Genomic DNA, 24109 nt, shown 5'->3' on the forward strand with positions numbered 1-24109 from the left:
ATTTATTGCAACCATCTTTTTTTCAATATTATTAATCTTATTAGTTTGAGACATTTACATGCATTCCCCCCAATTCCTATGTATTTACATATCTAACACCTAAATTTTAATGTTTACATTTATACGACATAAATCTTTCATATTACATGAAAAGTACCACTATTTTAACTTTTAAAAAGTGAATACATTTTTTTATGCATATGTAAAGTGGCATACATTTAAAAATTAAATTTTAGGCGCTAGATTTGCAAATACATAGGAATTGAGTCAGATGTATGTAAATCTTCCTCTTATGTTTTCTGTCGAACAATACTGAACGAATTTGGTATGAAATTGCACGGTATGGTCATAGAATGGCAAGCATGAAAGAATTATTTGGCCGGCGCTCACTTTTGTTTCTTGATCGCACTCCCCATTGCTTATTGCTAGTCTCCCTTCCAATCGATTCTCACCTTCTATCTCTCCATCTCTTTCTCTGTCCATCCCCCTCACCTTTTTAGATTTTTTTTACTCCACTTGATCCTTTTTTGCTTTCACCCACAGACTTATTGGAAAGGAGAAGAGGTTACGTAGACTTTACTATGTATGCAAAGCAAACAACATTGCAAAATTTTGGAGTTTGTCTATCATGAAGGCATGATTATTACTATTTTCGATTCCTTGAGGGTTGTTTGGTTTAAGTAGAATTTACTAAATTTTATGAATCCTGATTTATCTAATCACGAGGCAATTAAACCTTGAAATTTATTTGACATGATAGAGTTTAATTCTGTTTGATTTTTGTTGTACTATTGGGCTACTTATTTCAAGATTAATTCTTTTGTTCAAATATAATTTTAATATAATTATTAATGATGCAATCTTTTGGATTAATTTAGTTATATGTTTTAAATGTATTAATATTTGGTTTCTAATTCATTAAGTTATTTGAAAATAGCTTTAGTTTAATTAAATTATGTACAAAATTTTCTTACATAGCTAATATTAATTTCTAAGGTTGATTTAAATATTTAGTTAATATATCTATCTCCAATTTGATTTTTTTTATTATTGTTAGTTTTAACTTATATCTATTTAATTAAATTGTTTGAGGAGTTTTTAGTTCGTATATCTGCATCAAGGCTCTTATTTTCACTACCTTTTGTTCCTGCCCAAACCCTTGCAAAAAGACAAATGAGAAGTCGCAATTGGAGCTTGCTGGAAAGGCATAGTTGTGATTGTGTTGTATGAAGGAGGATAGGGGTTCTTGAGCGGCAGTGTCTCGTCTTTTTCTCCTTTTCACTCCTACTTGAAACCTAAGGAAAAAGAAGCGAGGAAGTCATAACGAGTGCATTTAGGCACTCATTTTTAGTTGTTAAATCTCCTAACTTTGCAGAACTCTAAAATTTACTAAATACAAGAATTTAGCCGAAATGAGGAAAAAATGAATTTTAAGTTTTGATAGGATTAAAAAGGCCCATTTCAACTTTGGCAAGATTTTTGCTAGAATCTGCATAAATCTGACTATGAAAGAAACTCTGAATAATTGCTACTCTCTAATTCTAATCTTATTTTCTTCCAGTTTAAAATGAGATTAATATATTGTTGACCTCATTTTCGGTGATATCTAATTCTTTCTCATAGATCCTAGGATCTAGCTTTAGGACTCTTCTATTGAATATCCTAGAGGATTAATGAGAAGATCCACCCTTTTTGAAACTCAAACCACCTCCTAGCTCTTTTGCGAGGCCTTATATGAGTAGTTCCAAGTATTCAACTCTTAGTTGTAAGGGCTAAGGACCAGCATGTGGAGGTCTAAAGAGTGTTCATATAGGGTTTAAAAACTTTAGGACACCCATTATGACTTTCGTACATTTGTGCAGACTAATATCATAATTCGGACAGTCGACACACACAAATATCATAATTCACGTCACCTACACATGTAAAGGCTTCACAATTAATCGAAATGTAAATCAAATTTTGAAACGATCAATCAAGGACTAAAGTTTGAAGAACATCGAATTTGACATATTTTTGAACTAATCATTGATGAAGTTGTCTGAACGACATCGGATGACAAAACGGATTGCGCCGGCTCGTCCGGAACGTCGAAATTACCTACAAAAGACATCCATTTTGCTAGGGTTCTGAGCACAAATAAATTGTGTGTGAATTAATATATTTAAATAATATAATATATTTAAACAAAACAAAATAATAAAAATAACAAAAAAAAATCCTGATGTTAAACCCTATTTCACCTAAACCGCGCACGCGGCTTCCCTCAGCTCCTCTCCCGCTCGCGATCCTTATCGATCAAGCCCAATCCCTCCCTTCTATTCGGTCGGTTCTCCTCGCCCGAGCCCTAGCTGGCCGATCTTCTCATGTCTTCCCGAGTCTTCTTGCCCGACTCCTCTTTTTCGCAAGCCGCCTGGCCGAGCAGCTCCCCCATTCGCGCAACATTATCTGGCCGACCCCTCATATTCTCGAGGCTGCACTATCTCTCTCCCTAAATGCATTTCGTTATCTCTGTCACCTTATTCGGCCACCTCATGGCTGGTAGGTAGAGTTGGCCTTTCTTCTTTGCCTATAAAAACCCTACCTAGGGTAAGGTTTGTTTTTGTTGAAATTTTGGTAAGGGGGAGGTGTTGCTGAAATCGTTTGGTGTGTTTGCTGCTCTTGGGTTTCTGTTATCATTCTTCCCCTTTCTTTAAGCTAAGCAAGGTATGTGTAGCTTACCTTTCTCTTTAGTTACTATTTTCTCTCTTCTTCTTCTAGTTGCGGTTTTATTTTTCCTTTAGCCCCGTTACTGCTGTTGCTGGTTGATTTTTTTTTTTTGCCCCAATTCTTCAAAAAAAAAAAAAAAAAAAAAAAAAAAAGGAAGAGAAGGAAAATAAAGGAGTGTTGGTGGACTGTATGCTTGTAGGACCTTACATTTTAAGTGATGTTTTGGGGTTGCTTTTGCCCCTTGCTATCTCATTGTTTTGTGAAAATACATTCAAGTGCACCCTGAACTTTAGTTTTGACATGTCTTGCGGTGATGTTTTGGGGTTGTTTTTGCCCCTTGCTTTCTATCTCATTGTTTTGTGAAAGTACATTCAAGTGCACCCTGAACTTTAGTTTTGACACGTCTTGGGGTGATGTTTTGGAGTTGCTTTTGCCCTTTACTTGCTCTCTCCTTTTCACTGTTTTGCTGAAATATACTGAAGTTCTATATTGACATGTTTCAGGTGATGTTTTGGGGTCGCTTTTGCTTCTTATTTGCCATTTATACAACTGTTTTGCTGAAATATACTTAAGCATAGCTGAAATTCCATATTGACATGTTTAGGGTGATGTTTTGGGAGCTTTCTTGCTCTTTACCTGCTCTTTACTTCACTGTTCTTGTTGAAATCTATGTTAGTATACTCAGATGCACGTTTTGGCATGATTCTAGCTATTTTTGGAATGGAAGTGTTTGGAGTCTTTCTTGGCTCCTTGTATGGTCTACTTGGAAAATCATATTTTGAGTGCTTGTTGCATTTATGTTTTGGTGGTTTGAAAGAAGTGTTTGGAGCCTTTCTTTGCTCCTCATTTTTTTTTGGAAAGTAGCGCTTTAAATGCTCTAATGGGCCAGCATTCTTTTGGTGGTTTGGAGAGAAACTTTGGGGTGCCTTCCATTGAACTTTGGGAAGGTTTTAAATGTGATACTTTTGCGATGTTGGAGCATTTTAAAAAAATGAGTTTTCTTAAATTCACATCGTAAATGTCCGAAATGGTTTTAATGCGGTTTTGAGGGCTGCATTTTTTTACTGTTTGGAAGGGGATTTAATGCTGCAGTTTTTTGGGACTTTTGGGATCACTCGGGGCTTTGTCAAGCTGTGGCTTTGATATTTCTGTCGGCTCATTTAGTTGCAGTTTTTGGGACTTTTTTTTAACCACTGGAAAATCTTGTTTGGGGCTATTTTTGGACAAAGTTTGGGGCTGATTTTAGCCCTGTTTCGAGCAGCTTTAAATGTCTTTTTTGGATTGATTTGGATGCCATTTGGAATGGTTTAAAATGTCTCTCTTTCGGGGTTGGTTTGCTTGTCATTCGGAATGTTTAAATGCCATCTTTTCTAGCTCATCTTGAGGGCTTTACTTAGTGTTCGATAGCTGATTTGGAAGGCTTTTTTTATTGTTTTGGAGTAATTTAAGCATATGTTATAAGGCTGTTTTGAGTACTATTTTGGAAGTAATTTAAACACTATTTTGACACTGTTCTAGAAAAATGTGCGGCATGCAATTGAGATATTAATTTAGCTTGTTGAAGGCTACATTTTGGTTTGCACTTTAGTGGTTTGGGAGCTTTTCTATGCCCTCTACTTGCTTCTTGCTGATTTTCTTTAATTTAGCATGCTTAAAGCTATATTTTGGTTTGCGTTCTTTGGTGGTTATGGAGAAGGCTTTGGGCCCCTTTCTTGATCTTTGTTTCACTTATTTAGAAAGAGGTGCTTTCTTTGCGCTTTATTGTATTGAGCTTTTGAAGAGCTTATTTAAATATTTAAGTTGGTGCTTTTCTCTACTTTTGCTATCCCTGGCCGTGACTTATGTTGACACTTCTTGCGGGAATTTTGTGGTGTTTGCTAAGAGTTTTGCCTCCTCTTTTGCTGCCCTCTGGCCGTGGCTTATGACGCTACCCTCTGTGGGAATTCTGAGTTTTGTTTGTTGGGAGTTTGCCTCCTCTTTGCTGCTCCTAACCGAGAGCCTCTTAGTTCCCCTTTGTTATATAGAATTTTCTCCTTCTTTCCCCCTCTCTTTGCAGCATTTTTATACATGAGGATTTGATGTTTTTTTGTGACAGTGGGAAGAAGTTTCAATGTTGCATTTTGGAATGTTGGGATAGTGAAAATTTCAAAAGAGGCTTTTTCATGTCGTTGGATGTTTGAAGCGATTTTAAATGTGGTTTTGAGGGTTAATCCATCATTTACTTCATTCCTATTTCAAAAGGATCAATACCTCTTCTCTTTCCCCTCTGGTTTGCTTTCTATTCTTTTCTTTTCTTTTGTCTGCTTAATGAGTTTGATATGCGCTTATATCTTAATATATGTGCACATATATAGTTTAGGCTATATATGAACCATTAAGCAAAGTAGTAAGTTGGACGTCTCAGAGTTTAAAGACGGTGATGAATGACATGTGCTCATAAAGTGAAATAATATCGCTTCCTACGACTCCGAGACTCGATCCAGGGATCTGGTGAAAATGTAGGATGTATATATTATTCACCGACACTAGGCTAGCGATGCCTCTTGCCTTCTTAGGCTGCTGGCGGTCTTAGTCCGACAGTGTGATCGACTCGTGGATGATCTGTTTTTAATATAACAACATAACATATATTTTCCTTATAATAAAAAAATACTTTCGATTGCTAAATAAAATAAAACTATTTTTGACTATATGCATGACGAACCACAAAATTTAAATGATAGAATCTGATCGTCCACTTGTGAATTACCTGTACTGGGCTAAGAATTGTCCTCATAAGATTGTCTTGTTGGAAATTTCTAGCTGAATGTCGGGCTTTATGCATGTGGATGACCGATGGTTGCCTACGGAGTCATTCGGGAATGATAAATTTGAGCCTACCCCCACTTGAATGCTTATGGTTTTCCTCGATTTTCCGCACGTTTCTTACGGTTTTGTTTGAGTTTCCGTGGGTCACTTGTGATTTTCTTCAAGTTTTTCATGAGATGCCTTGTCATTTATTCCTTTATATACAAATGTTTGTTTACCCCACCTGCTAAATTCTCTACCATACTTGTTTACTTTTACTTGCAACACTGACGCCATTTGCAAGAGCAACAGACACCCCAGGTACACATATTTGTTTTATACTTACTGTATTTTATCATATGTACTGCTTATTTTACTGCTTTCTTTAATGTTTTTTACAATGTTTTCCTTTACTGCACTTCCTTATAGCATAGCTTGTTTATGCATGCTTTAAATTTACTGCAAGACCTTCAACATAGAAAATAATAGTCAATTTACCTAGGCTGAATCACTATAAAACACTAAACCTGAAACTGTTACTACATTAAGCATGGATCAAACCTTCGTGGGCAGCACAACCGGGACATAACAGACAGAGGATGATGATCTGCAACAACAAAACAAGTTAACATCAACTAAACATTTTCCTTAGTTTAAATAACAAGCTATAAGATTTCAATGTGGTCTGCTTAGCATGACATAAAGCTTCATATCATCTTTTAGGCTTTTGCACAGCCCTGCTATGCAATATAAGTGCTAACATTTTTTAGGATGCCGAGATTGTCGCGTGTTATGACGTAAATCCTTTTATCTTCTTAGGATACTTACACGATCGTGTATCGTGCGAGTGTAAGCCCTAAATAATAAAATCGGCATGATTAAACGTTAAAAAACTTCATTTTAAAGACATAAAACCAAATACTAAGATAGATGGGAAGTCACTCGTATCCGTGATATCCCCTACCTTTCACTTTTTTGGCCTCTTGAAAATAACTATTTGTATTTTGAGTTATTCCCTTTTGACTTTCCTACGTTCTACATTGAAAACGAAACTTTAAAGTCTTGAAAACATAACCATTGAATCGAGAGTTTTCTTAAGTGACTTCGATCATTTAAGATGTAATTAATTATAGAGGTTTGCTTCTATAGGGAACTAAGAATCCAGGTAAAATAAGCCCTATTAAATTTTTATATTATGTAGGGGAACTTGTCAGTCATATATAAAATATTTCGTAAATCAAACGGATGTCACAAACTCTTTAGTTTATGTGGTTAAACATACTATAAGTGATATGATTATCCTTTGATATAGTGTATTACTTATGGTATCACGCTCAACCATCTAAACTATCGAATTTGTGAGATCGATTTGACCTCATTATTTTAAAATTAAAATATTATTTAAAAAATCAAAATCAAAATATTACATATATATATGTATATATATATATATATGTATATATATATACATATATATATATATATACATATATATATGTAATATTTTGATTTTGATTTTTTAAATAATATTTTAATTTTAAAATAATGAGGTCAAATCGATCTCACAAATTCGATAGTTTAGACGGTTGAGCGTGATACCATAAGTAATACACTATCTCAAAGGATAATCATATCACTTATAGTATGTTTAACCACATAAACTAAAGAGTTTGTGACATCCGTTTGATTTACGAAACATTTTATATATGACTGACAAGTTCCCCTACATAATATAAAAATTTAATAGGGCTTATTTTACCCGGGTTCTTAGTTCCCTATAGAAACAAACCTTTATAATTAATTACATCTTAAATGAACGAAGTCACTTAAGAAAACTCTTGATTCAGTGGTTATGTTTTCAAGACTTTAAAGTTTCGTTTTCAATGTAGAACGTAGGAAAGTCAAAAGGGAATAACTCAAAATACAAATAGTTATTTTCAAGAGGCCAAAAAAGTGAAAGGTATGGGATATCACGAATACGAGTGACTTCCCATCTATCTTAGTATTTGGTTTTATGTCTTTAAAATGAAGTTATTTAACGTTTAATCATGCCGATTTTATTATTTAGGGCTTATACTCGCACGATACACGATCGTGTAAGTAGCCTAAGAAGATAAAAGGATTTACGTCATAACACGCGACAATCTCGGCATCCTAAAAAATGTTAGCACTTATATTGCATAGCAGGGCTGTGCAAAAGCCTAAAAGATGATATGAAGCTTTATGTCATGCTAAGCAGACCACATTGAAATCTTATAGCTTGTTATTTAAACTAAGGAAAATGTTTAGTTGATGTTAACTTGTTTTGTTGTTGCAGATCATCATCCTCTGTCTGTTATGTCCCGGTTGTGCTGCCCACGAAGGTTTGATCCATGCTTAATGTAGTAACAGTTTCAGGTTTAGTGTTTTATAGTGATTCAGCCTAGGTAAATTGACTATTATTTTCTATGTTGAAGGTCTTGCAGTAAATTTAAAGCATGCATAAACAAGCTATGCTATAAGGAAGTGCAGTAAAGGAAAACATTGTAAAAAACATTAAAGAAAGCAGTAAAATAAGCAGTACATATGATAAAATACAGTAAGTATAAAATAAACATGTGTACCTGGGGTGTCTGTTGCTCTTGCAAATGGCGTCAGTGTTGCAAGTAAAAGTAAACAAGTATGGTAGAGAATTTAGCAGGTGGGGTAAACAAACATTTGTATATAAAGGAATAAATGACAAGGCATCTCATGAAAAACTTGAAGAAAATCACAAGTGACCCACGGAAACTCAAACAAAACCGTAAGAAACGTGCGGAAAATCGAGGAAAACCATAAGCATTCAAGTGGGGGTAGGCTCAAATTTATCATTCCCGAATGACTCCGTAGGCAACCATCGGTCATCCACATGCATAAAGCCCGACATTCAGCTAGAAATTTCCAACAAGACAATCTTATGAGGACAATTCTTAGCCCAGTACAGGTAATTCACAAGTGGACGATCAGATTCTATCATTTAAATTTTGTGGTTCGTCATGCATATAGTCAAAAATAGTTTTATTTTATTTAGCAATCGAAAGTATTTTTTTATTATAAGGAAAATATATGTTATGTTGTTATATTAAAAACAGATCATCCACGAGTCGATCACACTGTCGGACTAAGACCGCCAGCAGCCTAAGAAGGCAAGAGGCATCGCTAGCCTAGTGTCGGTGAATAATATATACATCCTACATTTTCACCAGATCCCTGGATCGAGTCTCGGAGTCGTAGGAAGCGATATTATTTCACTTTATGAGCACATGTCATTCATCACCGTCTTTAAACTCTGAGACGTCCAACTTACTGCTTTGCTTAATGGTTCATATATAGCCTAAAGTCTATCTGGTTCTCATTACCTGAACTCAAGCTTTACTTCTTTGACCTTCCTATCTTATTTGCAATTGAGACTATACTTGGAAAACCTTTGCAGATAGACTTACCTACAGTTTATTTCTCAAGACCCTCTATTACAAGGATTTTGATTGAAATATATATTATACTATCAAATATAGAAGAAGTCTGGCTTAGCTCTGCTCACAATGATTATTAGCAACAAATCATTATGGAACAAAAACCTTACTACTGCAGGCATTACAAGATATTTGGACATTCGCAAGAGAAATGTTTCAGATTGCACCCACAGTTGAGAAACAATAGTCAAAAGCAGGAATATGCTATTAGTGCATCCTACGTGCCTGAACGCGTTCTCAGCAAACCTGATGACAAACACCTGAGGAGGGAATCACCACAAGACAGGAGTTGGTGTCTGCCCCAGGAATCCCTTCTCCTGACCATACTACAACGGATAATGTTCGAACTAAAAATAAAGATAGCTCCACGGCTCCTATTTAGGAAGCATCAGGTGCAGATGTGACAATTCACAATTCACATACACTGGAACTTATCGCTGTGAAAACGACTGTCTTTTTTTCTACTGCGGTTCTAATATCTAATCAAATTGAGGATCACATGAGTCAGTCTTCAGTTGAAGAATGACAGATTTACACTTCTCGGCGAAAGAAGATGACTGGGGGCACACTCTAACTTGTTAACTTAATGAATCATACTTTGGTTACTCCTGATAAGAATGACAGATTTACACTTCTCGGCGAAAGAAGAGGACTGGGGGCACACTCTAACTTGGAAACTTAATGAATCATACTTTGGTTACTCCTGACAATGACACGATTGTTATCTGGCTCCGCTCCTAAAACTAGAGGAAGAGGCGAGACCAAACTGACTCGTCCCTAGCTACTTGTTTTCTGCATGTTTTAAATTTGTTTTAAATTTTTATTGAGTCTATTTGTATCTTTTTATTGGGGTATTACTATACTTGGTATCGTATGGGCAGGGTGCCTCTATTGGGCCCTCTCATACAACTTTTATGAATCCTTTCTATGTCAATAAAATCAGCCCTTGGGCTTTTCAACGTGTATATATATATAAAAACTATTTTCAAATTTAAATGATTTTCAAAAATTCAGGCCGACATACATTAGCTAAGTATATTGAGTAATTCACATCATTCTCATCACAAAACATGTAGCAGAAATTTTCTCATCATACATCTTTTCACCAGAGGTTTTCTACAGTTGTGGTATCACCGACTGTAGGCTTAAAAACTTATAGACCTTCATATATTAAAATATACCTTGATATCAAATCATGATTTTTCTATTCTGTTCTTTGCTCAAATAATTCTTTTCTCTTATTTTCACTATCATTTTGTCCTTCCTCAAACCTCTTCATTTTTCTCTCTTTCTAGTTCTCGATCTATGTTATCATGGAGTAGATTTAGGATCCCTATCTTGGCTTGAGAAATATGTTGATTCAGTTTAAACATGAAGGGGACACAAAAAGTTGTCACCAAGGGTCTCCTCGCTATATGAGAACCACCAAATTTGAAATCCATCTATTATTCAATTTCATTTTTTGCCTGGTTCGAAATTCATTTATTGTATGATTTTTTTATTTATTTCAGGTTATTGTGTGAAACTATTCATTAATTTATATAACTTTTAGAGAAAGGCTTTGAGGTGGTAGAAAAGTGAGTTAGGATTTCATAATTAGGATCACCAAGGTACATGATTTGACCTTGTTCATTTGGAGTTGAAGGCAACTTGCTCAAGATTTTATTTGAATCAACTTAGAATAATATTTGCATCTCTTGGTGCATGTTTGTGTTTCTTTAATAGTAGATGATCAAAGTTTTTTCTATATTTTTTTGTTTAGCCCATTGTCTTAAATTTTTTATTTGTTCAATTTAATCTTTGAGGTCACCAAATTTGAATCAATTTGGTCCCATCGTCAACGTTACATTTTCTTTGAATGAAAATTTATCGAGGGAAGCTTCATGTGACATGGTAAATTTCTTATGGTCAATCCCAACATTTCAATACAATTTCAAAGTATTAGTATCGACCCTAAGAGTCCAAGATGCTTGTGTAAAACCTCCCTCCATCAATTTTGTCTGAAGGAATAACAAATTTGATTTAAGAAATAAATTGATTTATATTTGATGACTTGAGAGACTAAATCGAGCACATGGTAAAGTTTGGAATTTGAATGAACACGTCTAAAAAATCTAGTGAACTTCGTATATCAATTTCTCACGATCGCAAGGGATGCGTTAAGGCTGATTTCGATCCTGCTCAATCCGGGATGGCGCGAACTGTGAAAATTTGGGTTTTCTGGATTTTTCTTGCTTTCTCATCCTCTTCCTTTGTGTATAAGCTTCCTCAACCCCGGGGGGGATGGTGTTGGGGTTGGAGGTGGAGCCTATAAATTGTTATTATAGGTTTGCTGGGAGGAAGTGCTAGTAGAGTTGTTTTTTAATCTTCTGTGTGGAGTCTCTTTCCCCTTCGTTAGTTGTATTCGAGAAGGTGGTGGCGCTTCAACTGTATCCTCTCCCAAGTGGTGATTATATCTTCCCTTTCTACCAACCCCAAAACTCTCCTCTTCACTCCTCTGCCACAAAACTCTCCCACTGTCATCCCGACACCCAACCATTCCCCCTTCCTGCGGGTTATTACTGTCCCGCCCTCTCCCAAGTGGTGATTACTGTCCCGCCTTCCTAACGTCGTTCAAGGTCCTCTCAACCACCCTACTACCGCTGCCGACCACCTACCACCCTTCCCACTTGCTGTCCCTACGGCTCTACACTTTCACGCCGCCTTCCTAACGTCGTTCAAGGTCCTCTCAACCAGCCTACTACCGCTGCCGACCACCTACCACGCTTCCCACTTGCTGTCCCTACGGCTCTACACCTTCACCGTTCGCTACCACTCGCCTTCCGAGGCTGTCGTCATCATCCCTCCCAATCATCCCTATCCCTCTGGACAACCTCCAACACCCATTGGAATACATATAGGAGCGTTTGCCAACGTTGTTGTCGTCATCCCTCCCAATCATCCCTATCCCTCTAGACGACCTCCAACACCCATTGGAATACATTTAGGAGCGTTTGCCAACGTTGCTTTATGTCTGTGTTGTTATTTTCGTTTGAGTCATATTGTAACCCTATTTTAATATCAATGAAAGTTTGCTTTTTGTGTTCTATTATTTATCCTAGTAGTTATGGTATCAATACTTATCTAATCTAGCTAAGTTTATAAAATCAAATAATAGAAAAATGATTGTTAAGTGCTTATGATGCTTTTGGAATTAGCAAAGCCATCATCAACCGTTGAAATTATTTTTCTTAAATATATGTAAATAGTTACGTCTGTCCCAAGCAGGTTCGTGCATATGCTGTGAGTGTTCTTGCCAGAGCTGATGATGAAGAGCTCCGTTGTTATTTACTTCAATTAGTGCAAGCTCTCCGGTTCGAGAGATCTGATAAGTCTCGGCTGTCGGCCTTCCTTGTGCAGCGTGGTATGTTTACTGTTTATCTTTCTGAGTATGTTGCATTGATTTGCCAAGACCATTTTATTTTCATATTTTCTGTTTAGTAGTTCAACGTTTGCCTTGGACTTCAATCTTGAAAACATTTTTTGCTTGAAATGGAGTTTTGATGCTGTAAAATGTTTATCATTTTTCATAATTATTTTGCATTTTGATATATGACACCTAAATTTTGATATTTATATTTATAACACTTTTGTGTCACTAATTTATGCATTAGAAAATGTACTTCACTTTAAAAAGTTAGTATTAGCAGTATTTTTGATGTGATATTAAAAGGTGTATTTCACTTCTTAAAAAGTTAGTATTGGTGGTATTTTTGATGCAATGTTAAAGTTTAGAGTGTTATGTATATAAATTCCGAATTTTAGGTGTTAGATGTGTAAATATAAAAGATTTGTGTAGTATAATGTAAGTGCCACTTTTTTAGTGCAACATTCCTTGTTTTTTACTCCGTTGTCAACTTCCATGGTCTCAATGTCGGATCCTTTTTATGTGTGGTTTTCGATTTTTTCTTGCCCCTCATCATTTTTTACAAATGCTTGGATTAAAAATTTTGGTTTAAAAATATTCAAAAACATGTAAATATCAAAGAATTTTAAAAATTCCGGTGTAGGGATAAAAATTTGTGGAGAGTGAAGATTCTTGTGGAAGAAAAAAATCTCGGTGAGGAGGAAGGGGGAGTCAGCGGCCCTAACAGCAGCAGAGGCTAATAGTGAGGGAATAGGTGGCATTAGGAATGGCCAGTAATGACATCAATCCAATGAAAAGCTGCGATTGCTTGAGAAGGGAGATTTCTTGCACAGCAAGGGCGCTGTCGGAAGCGGTAGGTGGTGGCGGTGCTACGGATGGCTGGCAGCGGTTGCAGCCCATGTAAAAACTGTAAATTGCATAAGAGAGGAGATTTTGTGTGCAGCAAGGGGCAGTTGTGGCGGCGCTTGGAGATCATCCATTTTTGAAAAGGCGGATTTACATACATAGCACACAAAAGATTGGAATTTATATATTTAACACTCAAACATTGCTATTTAGTTACATAGCATTTACAATATCAGAAAAAGATAAAAAATATCAATTCCTGTTAAAATATTCTCACCTCATTACCGAATCATCTCATTGCTCTTCACTGTCGGTGTGGTTAAATCCATTCCATCTATGAATAAAATGAAAAATAAATAGAAACATGCATGTGAATATTGATTTAAACATTGAACCTGAGCAAGGAAATAGCTCTTTAGCTTCAATACAATCTTAGCATGCACCTAAATCTGAAATAAGGACTTCTGTTCTCCTCTTATCTTTCAACGCTGAAAAGTAAAATCTCAGTTACCCACTATCAACATGGCTTGGAATATACCTTGAGCTGTGAGTCCTTCCCAGCACAAATTCTTCTATGCTTCCCTTACTCTCTACTCCTCTCCATCTCCAAAATCTGCCATTTACACTGAATAGCTCACATCGCTACTGCTCTGCAAAGCCTTCCAATTTCCATGCTCAAGGCTGCAACTAAGGGCGACGAGGCTGGAGGCATAATGACGAGGCAAAAGATATTAGCAGTATGTGTTATTTATTATCTTAGTTTGACGTTTTGCCATGTAAGTAAATAGCAAAGTTTAGGTGTTAAATATGCAAATCTCATTGTTTTTTGTGTTATGGATGTAAACCCTCCAAAAAAAAACCTAGACCATAGAGGCATTTTAACATTTGGCAAAATAAATAAAAAACCCTCTAAAATAAGGAGATGTTGGTCTCACCAAATGCAAGCCTTACAGTTTTGGAGTCAAATTGTAATGAGGCGCGGCTTGAAACAGTACTGAATATGTATGTAATTGTTGTTATTTACCAAGGAACTTTGTGATTGGTTACTTAGTGTTGTCTTCAATCTCGGGTTAGGGTTTGGTAGGGATCTCTTATCTCTCAAATTATAGGTATTTATTTTTTTATATATTTCAGATTGTATTGTTTTGTTTGGTAACGGTGGAATTAATCTATTCTTTTTGCCTTAATTGTCGTGGAAAATTATCACATTTTTATCAAATTGGTATCAAAGAAAGGGTTTTGTGTGTTTTTAAAGTCATGATTCAAGCGAACTAAGATGCCAACGACAGGAATAATCGTGAACAAACATCGCAAAACAACTATACAACCGCGATTCAACCACCAACGATGGGTCATGGTGTGACCGCATTTTATGATACAACGATACAACGGTGATTCAAGTACCAGCAGCGAGATCGTGACATGATCGAACCTTGCGATACATCTATAAAGTCGAGGTTCGAGGTAGGAGGATAGAATGGATGAAAATAAGAGAAGATGGCACGAGCAATTACTAGAAGCGTTATAATCTTCATAAAAGAAAGACTTAAATAATAACTTTTGTATGAAAATCTTTCTATGAAAATTTATAAAAGTCCATGGTTAGTCATTTGGATCGAGGTTAAGAACTAGCTCCTGTAGAGTGTCGAGTTGACAACTCTTATTCAAGATCGGGAAGCACACAACCCAGCTCTGAGCCCCCACTTTCACCAAAGTCTTATACCCAGTCCTGATCTTTCATATGTCGTCATATGTTTCTTTTGCTTGTGATTTTTACTACTCATTTGTTATGACTTTCATGCTGGGTTTTCTTGCCTTATTTATTTTCTTACAAGTTTATTTAAATCTACTGTCAATCATACTACGCTCACAACACTAATAACGCGACAGTAGCAGATGCCCAGGTATGCTTTTACAGTTTATCTACAGCATTTTACTTCACTGCGTTTTACCTTTCAAGTATCTTTTATTTAATTGTAATTTTACTACTCTGCATGTAAAACCAGAACTGAAATCAAAACTGAAACAAAACAAAACCAAACTTTGACACTAAAGCTGTGAAACACAAATCACCAATCTCAAACACTTAAACTTTGGAGCCATCGCGACGACAGGAGCTTGGAACCAACTTTCTGGGCAGCAGGACGAGGAGGTTGGAGCGAGCAGAGGATCTTCTTCAGCATTATCCCTTCCTAGTATAATAACCCATAGGACTTCGAGGTAGCTCGCCTAGCGCGACGTAAATTCTCACACTCCCTTTTTTTAGGCCCCTGCACAATCATGTTGTGCAGCATAAGTCCTAACTCGCTTTAGGTTTCGAGGTTGTTGTGTGGTACAACGTAAACCCTCTTATCTCTGCGGGCTATTTGCATAATCAGGTATTATGCAAGTGTAAGTCCCAAATAATAAAACTGGCAAGATCAAACACTTAATTAATTTCATCTCCAAAATATAGCCACATCGTAGGATAGTTTGGGAAGTCACTGAGGATTCTCCTCAGGATCTATGACATCCCCTACCCTTTCTTTTATTTGGACTCCTGAAATAACTGTTCCTATTTGAGTCATTCCCACTTGATTTTCTTCGTTCTACCGTGAAAACCTAAACTTTGGAATTTTGAAGACTAGAACCACTGATCGTCATCGAGAGTTTTCTCAAGTGACCCCAGTCATTTGAGATGTAATTAACTATAGGGGCTTGCCTCTATAGGGAACTTGGAACCCAGGTAAAATAAACCCTATTTAATCTTTGTATTAAATAGGGGAATTTGTCGGTCATAAATAAAATGTTCGCAGACCAAATGGATGTCACAAATCTTTAGTTTGCATTATTAGGCCTATTATCGGGGTCTACACTTTTCTCTTGGAATGTGTAGTATTCAGGGTGTCAGACACGATTATGCAAATTATTGTACTAGTTTGCAGGATTGAGTCTATCGCTGAGGTCTACACTTATCTCTCGAGAGGGTGTAGTATTCGCGGTATCAGACACGATTATGCAAACTATCAGACTAATGAGATCCATTTGGTCTCATTTTTCAAAAATTAAAACATACTACTTTCAAAAAACCAAACTATATATCTATTATATTAAATTAAATTTCAAAAATTAGTTTCATATTTAATATTTTCATAATCTATCGAAAAAGTTGACCGACACCCCCCTTCTTATTTCCTATTTCGCTTCCTTCCATAAGAGGATCCCCTTCATATTCTTTTGTCTGCCTTTTCTATCCCTTTCCTTTTCTGTTTCTTTGCAATTTGTATTTCTTCTTATTTTAACTACTAGCTATTATTATATATATGTTGTTTGTTTGCTTGGGGATGATTGCATGCTTGTCTTTGATTTCCATTTGCTGGCTCTAAGGTTTGCTTCGTACTGAGGGTTGTATGTGGCAGAGAAAATATGCTCATGATGTAACTCATCCGAGGTGGTGATTATCTCCGCTCTATCCATTTCTTTCTATTGCCGCTGTAACTTCGCCATTACCAGAGTTTAACAGTGGTATGGATCCAGATGATTTTATTGACCAGTTGCAATCGGTAGATCAAATCTTTGAATATAAGTAGGCGCCAGAGGATATGTGGGTGAAATTAGCATAGATCCAATTGAAAAAGAGCACATCTTTATGATGGGAAAATCTACAGAGACAGGAAAATAAACGGTAGTGATAAGATCAACAAGTGGGAAAAGATGATGAAAGCAATGCAGAAGAAATATCTTCCACCCCAGTACCGCAATGACATGTTTCTGAAACTCAACCACCTACAACAACGAGACCTTTTCATGGAGGAAATCATAGTACAGTTCGACCAGTTACAGATTATTACTTGGTTGTTTTTAATTTCAATTTGTTGCATCGAAGGCGTTATTTCCTTCAAGGGTTGTATTCATTAAAGGTGTTGTTTCCTTCAAGGATCGAACCCTGAACCATCTAGTGCCCGCTGAGACTCTATATGAAGATGGATGGTCTAATACTAAACACAAAGTGTACCAACACTACTCAGAAGAAAGAATAATTGCACGTAATGAAAAGAGAGACGCTTACAAGATGGTTTCATATATAGCAAAAGACTTTATATGGGCACTTATGTGTTAGACATAAGCACCGAAAACGAAACAAGGAAAAAAGAATAAAAAATGGGGATGAGAGAAAAGATGAACTGATCCACCCAAAAGATCGAAAAGACGAAGGGTGAATCAACCCTCAAAACTTGTAATGAAAAGATTTTAAAAGGAAAGCCCAAGATTCTTGAATCAATCCAAGAAGGATATCATTTTCTCATATTTTATAAATGGATAAACCCAAAAAGGGCATCCCTTCCAAATTTTGGCTTCCAAATTTTGGTTCGAACAGGTCAAAACGGGCCCGAATTAATGTGATAATTAAATACACGGCTCCATCATCACTTGCATAATCACACACCTTAGCCTGAACTCAAATGTGATGTTTATGTTATCCAAACCTTAATGTCAAACTTCCAAACTCTTTCTGAACTACAATTTTATAAACTTTCATACCCTTTCCAAATGGCAATCTTGTGAGTTTTCTAAAACAGTATTTTAAAGTCTTTCAAATTTCATAAATCGAATAAAAGGAAGTAATCCACCAACGATATTCTTCAAAATTCCTTTCAAAATTCTTCTTCAAAATTCCTAAAATCTTGCAAACAATAAAGCCGTCTAATTCCAATTTCAACCACAGACCTCTCGCACTGTACAAATGCAATGTTATCTAAAATAACATATAAGTGCTCATGGCCAGGGCAATCAAGAGGGCAAAATGAGCCCAAATAAACCTCCAACAGGCTCACGGGTGGGGTCGAAAAGAACACAACCAAGCTCCAACATAAGCTCACGATTAGGGGCAGTAAACCAAATCCACCAAACCAGCTTCACAGCAAAGGGGGAACATGAAACAATCAAACAAGACAAAAGGAAACCAGCTGGGATGCTCACGGGTAAGGGCAGCAGCCCACACAACCAAACCATATGATAAGCCCACGGGGAGAGACCAGAAAAAACATAGTCAAGCTCCCCATATAAGCTCACGAGTAGGGGCAGCAAGGGGAAAGCCTCTACATATATTGTTATTGTACTCTTTCTTTCTTTTTTTTTATATATATACATAAGAGAGTGAATGGACAAGTTCTTATAAATCATTCGAATTGAAACCGTTTTTCATCGAACAAGACATGATAGTGAGTTGGTCTGCTTATATCAAGCATTCCCACATAGAAGCACATATTGAAATCATAATTTTTGGGATGACAAACTTGATTATCAACAACAATCCCAGGAGGTACATCATCCGGAGAACCTTCAATCAAACCCAACCCAACAAGAGAGGCAAACAAAACGACAGTTTGGATAAATTGAGTTTAGCAAGAAGGCCAAAACAGAGAGTCATAACAGGTAGACCGAAACCAACAAAGGAACAAGACAGAAAACCATGACAGGCAAACTGAGCCTAGCACAGGGACAAAATAAAACACAATTTCAGCTCAATTAAACCCAGCAAAAGAGAGCAAAAAATGTAATATAATTTCCACAAAACTGAGCTTAATTTTAAGCCAAACCAAACCCAATATAAGGGAAATCCCAACTAGATACTCTCGGGTAGATGCAACCAGAGAAACCACCAACCCAAAACAACAACTTTCAATTCACGGGTAAGGACAACCAAAGAGGAAAAGTCACCTGCCAACAAATACAAAAGGAGCCACGGGAGAGGGCTCACGGCCAGGGATAGTCAATGGGAAACCGCCAACCATTTAGGATGTAAATCCCCCAACCCAACAGGAAAGCTCTCAAACGAAAAGCTCATAACGAAAAGCTCAAGGCCAAGAAAAGCAACACAGGGCCACAAAGCAAGCCCGAAAAGCTTCAAAATCTTATCTTTCCATCTACAGGGGTTTTGAATCAGAGAAAGAAAACAATAACGAAAGTAAACCTTCATGAAATAAATTTTAGAAGCGTTCAAAGAGAACATTTCTTCCAACATACGATTTGAAAAAGAAGGGGCAGCAGCTGTAAGGAGCAAAAACATGACTCAAAACAACTATAAAAGGTTTTTAAAAAAAAACAAATTTCAGCTGTTCATGCGTTTTGATCATAGAAGGCATCAAAAAGACAACAAAAATCATGCCTCAAATATGTTCAACACAAAGCCAATCCAAAAGTAAGGCCTAACCCAACAGATAACCAAAACCCAACCATCACGAGGCAAAATCGAGCCCAATACACAAGGGGCAAAAAAAACTGAACTTTTTCAAAGCAAAAATCGAGCCCAGAACAGGGGCAAACCGAGCACAATATAAGGGACCAACAGGGCCATCAAAATCAGATTTCATAAAGCAGATTTCATAAAGCCTTACCTTATGCCTCAAAATTTCTTGCACCCAACATATGTTTTGAATAAAAACATGTAATGGAAAAACAAATAAGTATAAATGAATTCCTAAAGTTAAAATGTCTCAGCATTGAAACGAATTCCATCATTTACTTGAACAAGAATATCAATAATAAGGAGTTTCAACATTTTATTTCCAGCATTTGTTCCAAATACGCAAATATCATCGAAGAGCAACAACTAAAGCTTCCAAACTTTCATTTATCTTGCATTTTGAGCAGAAAAGAGAAAGTACCCGTATTATGCTCCATTTTTACTGTTTCTAGAAACTATCCATGCTTAAATCTCAAACAAGCCTAAACTTTACTTTCACATGCTTTAGAAGGGAAAAATGAGTACTTTCAGGTGCAAATTCAAATGATGCAGATTAGAGGGGAGAAGAGAAATACCTCTTAATGCAGACTTAAAACAAAACTAAGAGAAATACCTCTTAATGCAGACTTAAAACAAAAATTTTAGAATAAATTTAAGAAAAAAATGCTTCCTGTAGAAATTTTTCTCCCAAAACCTTCGAGAAAGCAACGACCCAAGAACACCTCACCACACAAGAACCTGGTCGAGGAGGAATTTCGGCAGAGCCTTCTCCTAAAAGCCTCACACAACAACTAGCGAAAACCTTAACCTTCCTTTCTCTCAGAAAATTTTCAACAACACACCATCGTGCTCTAAGAACCCCTTTTATAGGCTGAAATCAGAGGGGAACAACCACCTACCAGGATTTCATGGTCCAATAAAACAATGGGGAAGGAATCGTCACAATAAAGAAGGAGAAAGTTAAGTCTCAGGAAGAAGAAGGGTCGGCCAACCGAGCTCCCACTATTGGAGAGCCTAGCGGTCGAGCGGCCACGCAAGTAAGGAGGAAAGTTGAGAGGGGGGAGATTGTTGCGTGGATGAGTCACAGGATTTAAGGCACGAGAGGGGGCGAGCCGAGCGAGCCATGACCGGGATGGAACGAGGGTCACGCATGCGGGTAGGGATTAAGTAGGGTTTAGGATTAAAATTAATATTATAAGTAATAATATAAATATAAAAATATTTAATATTTCAAAAAGTAAAAATTTGATTTCTACATTTTTATTCGTGCGTCACAACATAACAAAATGAATGTCCTCTTTAGGTAATTCTGACGTTTTGGACGTGTTAGTGTGGTCTGTTTCGTCGTCAGAGGTCGTTTTGATGAATTCTTTGATTTGCGTGCAATTTTCTCGTGTGCAGAATTATGGCAATATTAGTGTATTTTCTATCTAAAATTGATGTCCCGGACGCGTTGGCACATTCCATTTCGTCGTCGGAGGTCGTCTGGAGGAGTTCGCATTTCCACCCATCCTTTAAGCTTAATTTTAGTCTGATCTTATGCAACTTAGTGAATTTTATGCATTTTGTGTATGTGTGTGTGATGATAAAGTTCTGAAGAGGTTTTCCTATGGTTTGAGATCCTATTGGGAACTTCTCCTTGAGTCTCCACATGATAGTCCTTAACCACTCTACCATACGACGATGGCTTTGAGATCATTAATACGAGACATCACAAGAGAAATAGGAAGTGGCTGGAATTAATAATAGAGATGGGTCCCAATACTAGTCTTCTAAGATAGTCAATAGGAATTCTTAGAGCTAGATCCTAGAATCTAAGAAGGAGAGAAAAATGACCTCAAAATGATGTCAACACTCGTTCCTATCAATTTCTTGCTTAATATTTAACCCACTATGCAGAAAATCTTTTATACTGTATGATTTTCAATTATGTTATAATCTTTTGCTCTGAAAAATTTACAGCACTATCCAATATTGAGTTGGCTAGCTTTCTTCGGTGGTATGTGGCAGTAGAACTTCATGATCCTGCATATGCGAAGCGTTTTTATTGTACTTATGACATGCTAGAAGATAGCATGATGAAGGTATGTTCTATTATTTCATTTTGTTTTAGTTTGTGTATTGCACTTTTAAAAACTGCATTAGTAATATTTTCATTGTTTTCTTTTTTAACTGATTAGTCACTTGCAACTGCATAAAATTTAATCTGTTTTTTCGATGTCTAGTTGAAAGTTGGTGTCAATGTCGACGAAGATGGTTTTAAATCTTGGCAGAGTTTGGTTCGACAAACAGAATTAACAGCTCAACTTTGTTCTATTATGAGAGATGTTAGGAATGTTCGTGGCAGTACACAGAAGAAAATTGAGAAACTAAGGGAGCTCCTTTCGGGACTTCTCAGTGAACTTACCTATTTTGATGAGGTTTTTAGTCTACCTCTTATTTTCCTGTCATGATTGTATTTTTAATAAACTTTTATATGCTTGTTTTTTATTGGGGCATTTACATGCATAGAAAACAATTCTTTTTTATTTACATATCTCACACCTAAACTTTCATACTTACATGCATAGCACTCAAATATTTAATATCACATAAAAAATAATACTATTATCACGTTTTAGAAGTCAAATATACCTTTCCATGCATAGGTTTAAAGCACCATGGTGCAATTTATGTAAACATGAAAATTTAGTGTGAGTTATGCAAATACATAAAAATTGTGTGCTATATATGTGAATTTCTCTTTCTTTTATTAATGTTGTTTTATGATGAATATTTTGTGGTTTTTTATTTTTTTCAGCCAATTCGTTCACCTTTGGCGCCTGGAATCCTCATAACAGGAATAGTACCATCAGAATCATCACTTTTTAAGAGTGCTTTGCATCCTTTGCGTCTAACATTTAGGACAGCAAATGGCGGAACATGTAAAATAATCTTTAAGAAAGGTGATGATCTCCGGCAGGACCAATTGGTAAGCACAACTTTAATGAAGCAGAAATTGTTTATCCTTTTAAACTATATTTTTTAAGGTTTTTGTTGAATCACATGCTTTGGTGCTTATTTTTTGGGTATGATATTCTAATTTTGCTTTCCATCAATGGCACGCATTGCATGTGATCGTGATATAAGAACAGATATTTATTGCTTTATAAATATTATTTCAGCATTTTATTTAGAGATGATGAGTCCAACATGTAAAGTTTGGATTTTGGTCAACCCATATATGATTTTGGTTGGCTTCGTGCTGGTACAAGTGATGAAAAAAATAGTTCAGGTTTGGGTCAACCTGGTCATAATGGCTTAATCCCCTTGATTTTCTTAACTTAAAAATTATATTAAATTGTAATTTTGTTTTTAATTTGTATCCAAATCTTGTTAATATATGAATTTTTGGTCAATCTGGCTCTAAATAGGACGCAATGGAGAAAAAGGATTCATGTAGCCGACCCCACATTATGGGATTAAGGCTTTGTTGTTGTATTGTATTGTATTGGCTCTAACTTGGCCTCTACCCCGCCAAAAAAAAAAAATTGTGTTGTGGCTAATTAAATTTAACTGAAATCTTCAACGAATTTAATAAACAAGTCGAGTTTGGGCTAATTATATTCAGGTTATTTACTTTTGGCCAAAGCCAACTCAACCCATCAACTCTTATTTAATCTTGGTTATGATAGTAGTGGGGGACCTAACACCTAAAATTTACTTTTTGCATTTATACCACCCAAATCTTTCATATTACATAAAAAATACCACCATTTACTTTTAAAACGAGAAATACATCTTTTCATGCATAGGTAAGGTGGCATGTATGTAACAATTGAAGTTTAGGAGTTAGATATGTAAATACGTAAGAATTGAGTGGTATGTATGTAAATCTTCCTTTTTTTATATATCTGAATTATTACAACCTTGCTTGTGCAGGTGGTTCAGATGGTTTCTCTAATGGACCGATTGCTTAAATTGGAGAATCTAGACTTGCATTTGACGCCATATAGAGTACTTGCTACTGGTCAGGATGAAGGAATGCTGGAATTTATTCCATCCAATTCTCTAGCTCAGGTATTTTTTATTACAAGTAAAAATTCTATTAATTTTATATTATTCGGCTTGAAAAATAAAAATTTAAATGCAGCTACTAGCCTGCAAATTGAGGTTTTTTAAAAATAGAAAATAACTTTCATGACTTTCTATGAAAGAAATTCTTAAACTCACTTCCACACGTGAGTTCTAGCCATTTTATCTTACATCAAATTAGCTCATAATGGAGCAAATGAATCATACATTGGCTGATTCCATTTATAACATATCTACAATGCCATGATACTGCAGCTAAAAACTTGTAGGCCGTTGGTGTTTTGCAAATTAAGCTTTTGCATAAGCTTTATTTTTTTACTTTTTGGTTTTATTCTTATTGGAAGCATGCAATTTTTTTAAGTTTGTCTGATCTTGTTGCGCTTCCATGGTTTTTTTTTTTTTTTCAGATTTTATCTGAGCACCGGAGTATAATAAATTATCTCCAAAAGTTTCACCCAGATGAAGATGGGCCCTTTGGTATAACAACTACATGTCTTGAAACATTTATAAAAAGCTGCGCTGGTTACTCTGTTATCACATACATATTGGGTATAGGGGACAGGTAATTTG

General features: G+C 36.1%; 1 protein-coding gene across 4 annotated transcripts in view; it reads left to right on the top strand.

The window, feature by feature from the left end:
- LOC110019674 (phosphatidylinositol 3-kinase, root isoform) overlaps nucleotides 1-24109 on the top strand; it is a 49570-nt gene that overhangs the window by 24570 nt on the left and 891 nt on the right. For all 4 annotated transcript variants that reach the window (XM_020717441.1, XM_020717439.1, XM_020717440.1 and 1 more), the window contains 6 exons: nucleotides 12255-12390; nucleotides 21428-21549; nucleotides 21691-21885; nucleotides 22266-22436; nucleotides 23387-23524; nucleotides 23947-24101. In XM_020717441.1, the coding sequence (XP_020573100.1) occupies nucleotides 12255-12390; nucleotides 21428-21549; nucleotides 21691-21885; nucleotides 22266-22436; nucleotides 23387-23524; nucleotides 23947-24101 (917 nt within the window). The remainder of the gene's footprint in view (nucleotides 1-12254; nucleotides 12391-21427; nucleotides 21550-21690; nucleotides 21886-22265; nucleotides 22437-23386; nucleotides 23525-23946; nucleotides 24102-24109) is intronic.

The sequence above is a fragment of the Phalaenopsis equestris genome, unplaced genomic scaffold (assembly GCF_001263595.1).
Source record: "Phalaenopsis equestris unplaced genomic scaffold, ASM126359v1 Scaffold000067, whole genome shotgun sequence".
Taxonomy (NCBI): Eukaryota; Viridiplantae; Streptophyta; class Magnoliopsida; order Asparagales; family Orchidaceae; genus Phalaenopsis; species Phalaenopsis equestris.